The following is an 11,919-nucleotide window of genomic DNA, read 5'->3' on the forward strand; positions in this document are numbered from 1 at the left end:
ACTTTTTGAATTTCATTTCTATCTGCTACAGAGGCTGAAAAATCTATTATTCAGTAGAAGCGTTGGCACTTCTGTTGAATTTCCCGAAAAATGTATTTTAAAACTGCCCAGAGGTTTTACAGGCGTTTCAGGCGTCAATGGGTTAAAATAGCAATCAATAGAAAGCCATAATTACTGATCAAAGCAAAACCAGCATCTTGACTTGCTTATGCATATGTTAATTAATGATATCCCACTAACATGCTGATGCACAGACTTGCTTCAAATAGACTTTACCCGATAATAGAAAGAAATGCATCTTACCTCACTTTTGCCATCAAGGGTGAAAGGAATCCCTTTGGACATCCCCGCAAAGTCCAAGTTAAGGTAACAAGATCCATGGAGCAAAATATTTCATCTCAAATCATTTGCTAAAGCCCGTGTCTCTCCGTGTCCTTTAGCGAGCCCAAGCTGTAGGTGTAAGTCCACCCTAGATCATGTAGCATTAGCAGCCGCTGCCATGGTCCCTTTCAACAGCTTTAACCCAGCTGAAGAGTGCTGAAGGATCCTTTTCCTTAAATGTCAAACCACTCAGGCCTTCTGCTCTAGTGTGTTTTACGTAACTCCCTTTCATTACTTTTTAAAATAACACACTTTTAACCTTTTTAGACTCCTAAGTACTTAAATAAGCCCATGCTCTCTCCCATCTCACTGCTTCACCCTCAGCTCCCTCAGGTTGGGAGCGACAGCTGCACCACCACAGATAGGTCACATTTCTTGGGCTGCCATGTATGACCTACACACTCACACACACACTCACACACACACACACACACTCCCAGCCCTTTAGATAATGTTATCAACCGATATGTGTGTGAGTACGAGAGAGACAGGCAGAGACAGCATGCGTGTGACAGTTGGAGTACCTATAAAAAGAAAGTCTAAGAATAAAGACGTGACAGTGATTCATACAACTGTAGGACAGTGATATAACAATACAATGCAGTGGAAGTGGCTGGAACAATTGCAGTAGACACAATAGATACAATACGTTTTTTTCCAATTGAAGCTGTCAGAGTTCATTTGAATAAAAAATTGGATTTTTTTGCTCCACAGCCCGTCTGAGTGTTTTGTAAACAACCTGGTCTCACAGAAATCCGTGAAATAGCCACGGAATCGCTAAAATTTCCGTGAAACTGACACGGATTTCGCTACAATGCAAGTTAATGACAGTCATATCCCGTGGCTATTCCATGGATATTTGTTCCTATTGGTTTGTTCCAAGTCACGTGACTTTCAAGGTCCCGGCGTTCAGAACAAAAAACATGGCGGACAGTTCTCTCATTTTTAGTGAAAAAAATCAATATTTTGACTTAGTTTCTGCATAAAAATGGATTTTGATCACATTTGTAGCGAGAAATATATGTTTTATTTTCTAAATATTCACTCAGTGAATGTACATAATCACTTTGTATGTTGGAATAACCACGGGATATGACTGGCATTAACTTGCATTGTAGCGAAATCCGTGTCAGTTTCACGGAAATTTGAGTGATTCCGTGGCTATTCCACGGATTTTGAGTTAAGCGAAATCTGTGGCTTTTTCACGGATTTCTGTGAGACCAGGTTGTTTGTAAAAGTGTGTCTCCTTTTGACCCAAAGCCAGATGTAATGCAATCCTTTTCTTTATCTGTTTACCTTTAAAAAAGCAAATCAAAATCACCCGCATTGGATGTTGTTAGACAATTGAATGGGCGTTAACAGCTAAGAAGGGCCTGCTCCACCTGCTGGCAGGTTGAGAAGGTTGTTATCAGCCTTAACTGGCAAAAACAATTTGATTATGTTAAGTGAAAAGGCCGCATTTTCCTTACGATTACACTACAAAACCACTTCTCTAAAAGGTTAGAAAACGTCCTGGTTAGCGTTATAAAAGATAGTATAAAAATGCAATTAACCCATTGAAGCCTGAAAGCGGATATGTCGTTTTGTAGTATTTGTATAAGCTTTCAAATACTTTTTGAATTTCCTTTCTATCTGCTACAGAGGCTGAAAAATCTATTATTTAGTAGAAGCGTTGACACTTCTGTTGAATTTCCAGAAAAACTTCAGGTTTTAGGGGCTTATTTTAAAATCGCCCAGAGGTTTTACAGGCGTTTTAGGCATCAATGGGTTAATACATTTAAAGCCCAGAAGTTAAAGTGTTACGAGGGTAAGGGACATAGTTACGTTAGTCATGTGAAAATATGATGCACGTAACAATAACTAATAACACAATAACACATAACAATAACACAAAACGTCGTTTGTTGGACTCATCCACCTTCACCTCCAACTTTTGTGCTTTATATGTTTTTATAATAATATTTATATGTTTCCTCCGCTTCCCTCTTTTGCTTTCAAAACCCGTAACGTCACTTCCACCCTTGGCGTCGTACATAATTACTCCTGCCAGTAGTGGGCGCTGCTAAACACCACACCTTAATACTGGTGCCCATTCAATATGGAAGAATTATCCTATCTTTATTCAAGAGCGTAGATTTTCAGTTTGAGAGCATAATTTGTCTTTCTCGTGCTCAGATTTGTTCTCCTCATGCTCACATTTTGCGCTCGCACTCAGATTTCTGCTGCTTTCTTTCAAAATGTGTGCGTGCACTTAAAAATCACATGCTTGTGCTCACATTTCTTCTGCTTGGACACAAACATTTCGCTCGCACTCAAATATGTCCTGTGCGCGCTCAAATCTAAAGTCTACGCGCTCAGATCTCAACTCTGCACTCTCAAAACTTTTGTGCGAGCTTGGGATTTTTAAGTGCACGCACACATTTTGAAAGAAAGCAGCAGAAATCTGAGTGCGAGCGCAAAATGTGAGCATGAGGAGAACAAATCTGAGCATGAGAAAGACAAATTATGCTCTCAAACTGAAAATCTACGCTCTTGAATAAAGATAGGATAATTCTTCCATAATTCAATAGGCTGATAACAACCTACTGGCCTGCCAGCAGGTGGAGCAGGCCCCTACCGCCAATACTTATGTGCTGATAACGGCCATTCAGTTGTCTGAAAACGTTTGAATCGGGTGATAAAAACAAAAATATCAAAGGTCTCATTCAGAGCAAAAGTCTAGATTTCTAGTGAGATTACTCCTTCAAAAACAGAAGTGAGAAGACACCAAATAATATATTTTTCTCCCTTTGTGTAAGCCAAGGTTCAGCCTTAAACTGGTTAAACATGCTGATATTTGTGAAAGATTTTATTTTTAAAAGTTTACTGGCATTATCTCATTGTTTTATTTATTTTTAGATTGAAAATGTTTCTTCTGATTGATCAAAACCTTTTCTCAAGAAGCACTTGTGTAATTATGCGTGTTAAAAAGGGGCTTCATATTGTATCCGCCAATACCCAATACACAATACACTCTATCAGAAATTAGCATATAATTGTATAACTGTGTGCATATAAAAGTGTTTGGTTATGCCTGCAGTCTTACCGTGTTGATTAAGAATGAGATTATTATCCTAAATACACTGCAAAGCCAAAGGGCATTGCTATTCTGACATATTTGAAAATTGTGTGTGTAAAGATGACGTGTGCTGTATTCAAATGCAGCATTCATTTATAATTATCCTATTTTCATTTGACGATAACCGTGTTAGCCCTCATTACAAACCTTGGTAACACTTTACAATAACCATCATTTATAAATGGTAAACAGATAGTTTATTAAAGTTTAATCATCATTTATAAACCATATATAGGCCATTTGGAATTGTAAATAGAAAATGTATTAATGTTGAACTATATATATATATATATTATATCCTTTATAAATGCCAAATAGATGGAAAAAATACTATAGTATATATAGTTACTTTACCATTAACAAACAATTACATTATAATTATTAGTTTAATAATACTTTTGCACTCATTATAACATTTTTAACAACAATGTTAAGTATGTCAATTATTTCAAAATGATTCATATAAATTTTAGAATTTTTTTGAAAACATTTAAAGATTTAATATGTACAGTACTTTGTAAATGGTTAATAATTGGTCTATAAACCATCTATAAACATCACTTTGATGGTTTTTGTAAAGTGTTACCCAAACCTTCTCCAAAATTAAATCATTAATATAGATACGTGACTGTTTTCCCAGTGACCATGTCTCCACTTCAGCATCACCTTGCTTCCCTCTGAGGCAAAGTGCCACCCGACGTGGATCTGAATTAATGGATGAGTGAACTTGAAAGGACCCGGCACGCTTCAGATCCCCCGGACCTCATCCTGCTGTTGGCAGGTTTGACTTTGAGGAGCTGTTGCTGTGCTGACAAGCCCTCCAGGCAAAGAAGTTTATATCCAGGGGTTTTTTTTTAACCCTATAAAGCCAAGTGTATCATATTTGATACATATGTTTTTGAGACCTCTACATCATCAGTGTGATATTTTTTTTCCTGAAAAACCTGATGAATACATAAATTGATGATTAAAAAAACTGAGCAACAAAAATACCAGATGTAACAAAAATGATATGCAGGTTCCACTGGTGGATCTGTCATTGCTGCGTGAAAACTTCATATCAGCAGATGTAAGATGTTGTTTTATATGGTAAAAAATATTTTGTATGTTTGAGGAAAATGTTAAAAGGAAAGTCAAAGTTTTATTTGGTTAAAAATATTAGGTTTTATGTGATTATATGAGTTCAAGAAAAGCAAATTGTGAGCAACAAATTGCACAAAAAGACCTGATGTATCAAATATGATCCAAATTAAATTCATATATGAAAATTGATATTGAATTTTAAAAAATGTTAGCCGGTTCAACAAACACTCCAGTTTTGAAAATTTAGAATTTTCTGGCAATTATTTCACGGTTCAGGCTTTATAGGGTTAAATGAAGTTAACCCTATAAAGCCTGAACCATTAAATGATTGCCAGAAAATTATTATTTTTTTTTAAACTGGAGGGTTTATTGAACCTGCTGACAGATCATTTAAAAAAAATCTAAAAACAATAGGCATATATGATTTTAATTTGTATCATGTTTGATACATCAGTTCTTTTTGTGCAATTTGTTGCTCACAGTTTGTTTTTCTTGAACTAACAAAAACATATAAAACCCAAAACATTTTTAACCTTTTAAGATTTACTTTCTTTTAACATTTTCCTCAAACATGCAAAATATTTTTTTCCATATAACACAACATCATACATCTGCTGATATGAAGTTTCCACGCAGCAATGACTGATCCACCAGTGGAATCTGCGTATCATTTTTGCTATATCTTGTATTTTTGTGCAATTTGGTGCTCAGTTTTTTTTTCTTCAACACATGTATACATCAGGTTCTTCAGGAAAAAAATATCACACTGATGATGTTTAGGTCTCAAAAACTTGTGTATCAAATATGATACACTTGGCTTTATAGGGTTAAAGATGTATTTTCTATCTATTAGGGGTGGGCGATATGGCCCTAAAACAATATCACGATATTTCAGGCTATTTTTGCGCTAACGATATTCTTGACGATATTACGAAATACTTAAAAAGATATAGAAAATATGATTATTTTTTTTGTCTGTTTAAATAAATAAAAATCTAAAATGTAGTGTGAAGTGCAAATCTCAACAGTTGCCAAATACAAAAAAAATTTACTCTTGACTCTTGAGTATGAGCAATTAATAAAAATAACCATTTAATATATTTTAATGACATTTTGTAAAGGAGAATAAAGGTTCTTGTATGTTTTATTTAAGGCATCTTATTTTGACAGTCTTCTTGTAAATTATGTGGTGGATTCTGTTAACACACTGTGCTCTTATTTTGAAAGCTGCATGTGTTTAGCGACAGGAAGTAAGTAGCTTTTTGTGATTAAAACAACTTTAATTATTAACCTGGTTTAATATCAGATTAATCTGGTTTCATATCAATAAACAATCTAATGAGATGAATTAATAAAAGCATGCGACTAATGATTGGGTCTTTTTTGCACCAGAAAATGCTGCTGAATGCTGTTATTATTTAAATAGTTGTTCTCAAGACCACAAGGTCAACTGGACATATAAATATTATTTTTAAACATTTCACATAATGTTGTTCTTATAACTGGAGTCCTTTACATATAGCAGGAATTAGCCTGTACCAGGATATGACTAAACCCTGTCTTACTTATGCATATTTTTTTTTATCATGCACAAAGGGCAAAGCTGCAGGAAAGGCCTCTTGGTGGAAGAGACTATAGACAACAAATATAATATTGATGATTTTATGAGGTTTTTAATATTTGTGGATTGAATTAAGGATGCTGAATTATGCACAGATAATTTCAGTTCGAATAGAATAAATATTTTTTGTAGTGTTTTGGACAAATACATGGAGCTTGTCATTAAAAATGTTTCTGCTGATGTAGAGTTTTAGCGCCCTCTTCTGGTAAAGACAGAGAATTGTATGATTCCACATATGTAATCTGGTAGATAAATAAATATTTAATATTTTATAAATATTATAGGCTAAAATCAAATTTAAAATAAATCAAATGTGTGTCTTTCTATATATATATATATATATATATATATATATATATATATATATATTCCTGCAGACATTTTTACTGCACATACACAAAAAATCTATATTTCTATCTAAAATTATATTTCTGTGCATTTTCACACATTAACAAGAATATTTCTGCAGCTGCTACAACTGCAACAACTGCTGCAATTTTTTACATGTGAAAATGATGTGTGTGCACATTTTTTCCCCCATGCACAAGATAATACTTCAGCTTGATTTATATTTTTTAGTTTTTTTACAGATCTACCAATTCAATTTCTGTGCACATTCCTTTTTTGCACGAATCATTTTTGAAAATAAAAGTGTTAAATCTTTTACATTTTGAAGGGAAAAATTCCAACAATAAAGAACAACCTTTTAAAAATAAATAAAAGTCAGTAAATAAATAAATAATAAATAAATACAATAATAAATAAAGTTTATTTATATAAAAAAAAAAGTGTAAAAAAAAATCAAATAAAATCAGACAAGGTGGATAAAATAGATAAGAAAAAAAAAATGCAAAAGATAGGCAAGAGACAGGCAAAAAATAAACGCAAAGTCTCAGTCATTTGTTTGGTTTTCTCTTTGTTTTCTCGTGCTTATTTCAGTACTATCATTTCAGTATTTTTATTTAAACTTTCTAAACAAAGTGTTGGGTTGTTTAGATAAGACATGATTTTTAAATTTTAGTTTTTAGCTAAATCATGATTTTTTTGTGCAATCAAGGGAAAAATCTCTCATTCATTTCATTCTACCTATTTATGATATATTCACTTCTTTCATTACTATTCAAATTATGCACTAAAGCTTTTAAACCCCTTTACAAATAAATGACTATATTATTAATTCTATTTTATTTTCTCTATGTCAACTGTGCATACCCCAAGATAATAAGTTAGTTAAAAACTGTGGCCATCTGCTGATTAAACGTCCTTGCACAACAACACATATTATTAAAAATATTTTCTGAGACGGATTGAAGGATTCAAGGCCGTTCGGAGGAAGAAGACATGCATTTCTCTACAAATTTCTTTGTTTTGCAGGAGAACAGGTGCGTGTGAGATATGAAAATAAAAAACAGCAGGTGTGTTATTTTATTGGACGAATACACTGTAGAAAATGTTTGTAGAAATGACAGTAAAACACTGTCAAATTACATCACAAATAGGGTGTAAATTGTGTATCTGTAGTAGAGACTTTTAATTACTGTAAATCAAAGAATAGCACAAAACTTTAACTTTTACTGTCATAAACTGTAGAAAACACACAGTTTTGCTGTAAAAAATATAACATTACCATGTAAAATTAATGGCGAAATACCATGATGTCACAATGACACAATGACCCTAAAAATAACAGGATTATTCATTCTAAATTAAATATTAGATTTTTCATTTAAAATGAATGGAGAAATACCATAACGTCACAAGGACTTAACTACCCTAAAAATAATAGCAGACCAAAGGACCTAACAAAGGACCTAAAATGACCAAAAGAGTCACAAAACGACCAAAAAAAGAGACAAAAAACGACCAAAAGAGACACAAAACCATCAAAAAAGACACAAAATGACCAAAAGAGACACAAAACTATCTAAAAAGACACAAAATGACCAAAAAAAAAGACAGAAAACGACTAAAAGAGACATGAAATTATCAAAAAAAGACACAAAATGACCAAAAAAAATACGTAAAATTATCAAATGAGACACAAAATTACCAAAAGAGACACAATAGGGATAAAATGGCAAGTGATTTTTCAGTCTAAATTACAGATTTAGCTGATTTTTACATTTAAATTTACAGTAGAAAACCCACTCACTGTATTTTTTACGGCAAAGTTCTGGCAACCACAGCTGCCGGTATTTTACCGTAAATTAAACAGATTCTTTTTTACAGTGTATGATGAGTATTATGCATGCAATATGGAAGTGAATCTGTGTCATCGGAGTTTGAAATAAAAAAGACGTTGAATTTCTAGCACTGAATATTTATGCATTGAAATTATGTATCTGAATGTTTTTCAGCGTTAAAATTCAACCGCAAAAAATTCAACCGCAAAAAATTCAACCGCATTTTAATTTTTTGAGGTTGAATTTTTTTTGCGGTTGAATTTTTTTTGCGGTTGAATTTTTTTTGCGGTTGAATTTCTAGCCCATGCATTGAAATGATGTATCTGAATGTTTTTCAACGTTAAAAATTCAACCTCAAAAAATTCAACCTAAAAATTTGCGTTTTAATTTTTTGAGGTTGAATTTTTTGAGGTTGAATTTTTTTTGCGGTTGAATTTTTTGTGGTTGAATTTTTTGCGGTTGAATTTCTAGCCCATGCATTGAAATTATGTATCTGAATGTTTTTCAACGTTAAAAATTCAACCTCAAAAAATTCAACCTCAAAAAATTCAACCTCAAAAAATTCAACCGCAAAAAATTCAAACGCAAATTTTTAGGTTTAATGTTTTGCGGTTGAATTTTTTGCGGTAGAAATTCAACGTCTTTTTTTATTTCAAACTCCGATGACACAGATTTACTTCCATAATGCAACCACAGCCGTTCTGCAGGACAGAGTAGAAGAAGAAAATAAAACACACTCCCTGGATACTGTGTGAAACAGATAATGCTACATTTAACTGTCAAGGCCGTTCTTTGCTATCTTTCACTCAGACTCCGATAGCTGCAGAGAGAAACAAATATATGAGAAGAAGAAAAGTCCCAGAGGAGGATCAGTGAACCCAGGCGTCTCTTTTTAGTAGTTTTGGGTCCCGTCATGGTGTCCTGCACCGTCTTCCTCTGGATCCACGTCCTGACAGCAGCCTGCAGCAGTGAGGAGCTGCCCCGGGACGCCGTGCTGTCCTGGTTCAGAGAGCGGGTCCTGGAGGGCCTCGGGCTGGAGGGGCCCCCCCTTCTGGTGCAGCCGGGAGCCGGGCGTGCACCAAGGAGGACCCCCAGAGCAAGCAGGACGACGTGGGTCAACAGTCAGACCGGGCCCAGCGGGGACACGCTGCAGATTATTATCTTCCCCAGCTCTGGTGAGAAGATTTGGGTTTGTTTTTTTTTTGTTTTTTTTCTTATTGGATGATTTCTTGTTGGTAAATCTCAGTAAAAACTGGGCAATTAACCCTTTGATGCACAACATGGGTCTAAAGCAGGGGTCTCAAACTCAAATTACCTGGGGGCCGCTGGAGGCAGTATCAAAATGAAAAAAGACACAAAATGACAGAAAAAGACCTAAATTATTTTAAAAAGACGCAAAACGACCAAAAAAAAAGACACAAAATGACTTAAAAAAGACACAAAATGACCAAAAAAGACAAAATTATTTAAAAAAGACACAAAATGACCCAAAAAAGACACAAAATGACAGAAAAAAACCCGAATTTACTTAAAGAAGAAAAAAAATGACCAAAAAAAGACACAGAATTACCAAAAAAGACACAAAATTATTTTTAAAAAAGAGACAAAATTACAACAAAAAAAACCAACACGGTAAAGTGCCATTCATATAAAACTCACATTAAACTTTCATATCAAGGTGGGGGCCACAAAATATCATCACGAGGGCCGCAGTTGGCCCGCGGGCCGCGAGTTTGAGACCCCTGGTCTAAAGCATAGGTTTAAAACCAGGGGCCCTCGTGACGATATTTTGTGGCCCCCACCTTGATATGAAAGTTTAATGTGAGTTTTATATGAATGCCACTTTACCGTGTTGTGTGTGGAAGGTCCCTTTAACTACTGTTTTTGGTCCATTTCAGCTTTTTTAAATAATTCTGTGTCTTTTTTTGGTAATTTTGGGTCAATTTGTGGTAATTTTGTGTCTTTTTTGTCATTTTGTGGTAATTTTGTGTCTTTTTTTAGTCATTTTGATACTGCCTCCAGCGGCCCCCAGATAATTTGAGTCCAAACTCAAGTTTGAGTTTTGAGTTTGAGTCCAAACTAAGTTTTTATTTTCTATATCTTTGCAACAAATTAATTTCATCATTCAGTATTCCAGGTTTTCCTCAAATAACTTGTTTTTGATCATCATACATCCTCATTTTTTGTTTTCATTTCTTACTTTTTTCCAATGGAAAAGTATTATTTGGTGGCTCTAATAAGTCTCAAATGTTAAAATATGTGATTTTCCAATGTAATCAACTCTTTTAAAGTTAAACCTTCAAAATAAGACAAACATAGTTACACAAATACTCACATTGTTAATTTAGTGTTTCACTTTTTGTATCATTACGCTTCTAATGCACACTTATTTATTGTTTTTATCTTTTTTATCTAGCTTTTTCAAAAACTTTTTGTTTTTATTTCTATTGTATGAAAAGGGCTATACAAATAAAGTCTGATTGATTGATTGATTGATTGATTGATTGATTGATTGATTGTAATCGTGATCTTGCACAAAATAATCATGACTCCTTGTTCTGGTCCCACCTTGCAGACTCTCCCTGTCCCGGGTCTGACTCTGCAGACTTCACGTACTCCTTCCAGCCGTCCCTGCAGCACCAGGACTCTGTGGTCACATCTGCCCACTTCTGGTTCTATGCAGGTGGAGGAGCAGCCTCCAACTCCTCCGCCCAGCTCTCCATCCTCACCTCCGCCCAGCAGCAGCTCCTCCAGGCGGCGCAGACCAGCTCGGACTCGGACGGGTGGACCACCTTCAGCCTGGATCTGACCCCGCTGGACTCTGAGGGCCCCATTCGGCTCCAGGTCCGCTGTCCGGCTTGTCAATGCCACGCGGACGAACCAGACAAGACGCCGTTCCTCCACGTCCACGCTCGGCCACGCGGTCCGGTGCGCGCACCCCGCAGCGCCCCGGGGGCCATCCCTTGGTCCCCGGCGGCTCTGGACCTGCTCCAGCGGCCCTCTCAGGGCGGGCCCCAGCTCAGCGACTGCCACAGAGCAGAGATCCAGATCAGCTTCAGTGAGCTGGGCTGGGGGAACTGGATCGTCCACCCGAAGGTTCTGACTTTCTCCTACTGTCACGGGAACTGTTCGGCCGGGGATCGAACCCGCGCCGCGCTGGGGATGACGCAGTGCTGCGCTCCGGTTCCAGGCAGCATGAGGTCCCTGAGGATCACCACCACGTCTGACGGAGGCTACTCCTTCAAGTACGAGACTCTGCCCAACATCATACCTGAAGAGTGTACTTGTATCTGAAATATCAAAGCTTTACTTTTTATTTTTTTGGTCCATTTCGGCTTTTTAAAATAATTTTGTGTCTTTTTTTAATAATTGTGTGACTTTTTAAAAATAATTTTGTGTCTTTTTTGGTAATTTTGTATCTTTTTTTGGGTCATTTTGGGTCTTTTTGGGTCATTTTGTGTCTTTTTTGGTAATTTTGTATCTTTTTTGGGTCATTTTGTGTCTTTTTTGGTAATTCTGTGTATTTTTTGGTC

At 35.6% G+C, this 11,919-nt stretch overlaps 1 protein-coding gene across 1 annotated transcript; it reads left to right on the forward strand.

Moving 5' to 3' along the window:
- Nucleotides 1–9,254: 9,254 nt before the first annotated feature.
- Nucleotides 9,255–11,718, forward strand: inha (inhibin subunit alpha). The gene is made up of 2 exons (XM_059327630.1): nt 9,255–9,561; nt 10,962–11,718. Exons 1-2 carry the CDS (start codon nt 9,300–9,302, stop codon nt 11,678–11,680), a joined length of 981 nt encoding a protein of 326 aa, XP_059183613.1. The 5' UTR covers nt 9,255–9,299; the 3' UTR covers nt 11,681–11,718.
- The last annotated feature ends 201 nt before the right edge of the window (nt 11,719–11,919 follow it).

The sequence above is a fragment of the Centropristis striata genome, chromosome 24 (assembly GCF_030273125.1).
Source record: "Centropristis striata isolate RG_2023a ecotype Rhode Island chromosome 24, C.striata_1.0, whole genome shotgun sequence".
NCBI classification, from domain to species: Eukaryota; Metazoa; Chordata; class Actinopteri; order Perciformes; family Serranidae; genus Centropristis; species Centropristis striata.

Bases quoted from the DNA above. Each gene is read 5' to 3' on its own strand.
- inha (XM_059327630.1), top strand. From the start codon at position 9,300: ATGGTGTCCTGCACCGTCTTCCTCTGGATCCACGTCCTGACAGCAGCC. The intron at 9,562-10,961 runs GTGAGAAGATTT...CCCACCTTGCAG, and splicing joins TATTATCTTCCCCAGCTCTG to ACTCTCCCTGTCCCGGGTCT.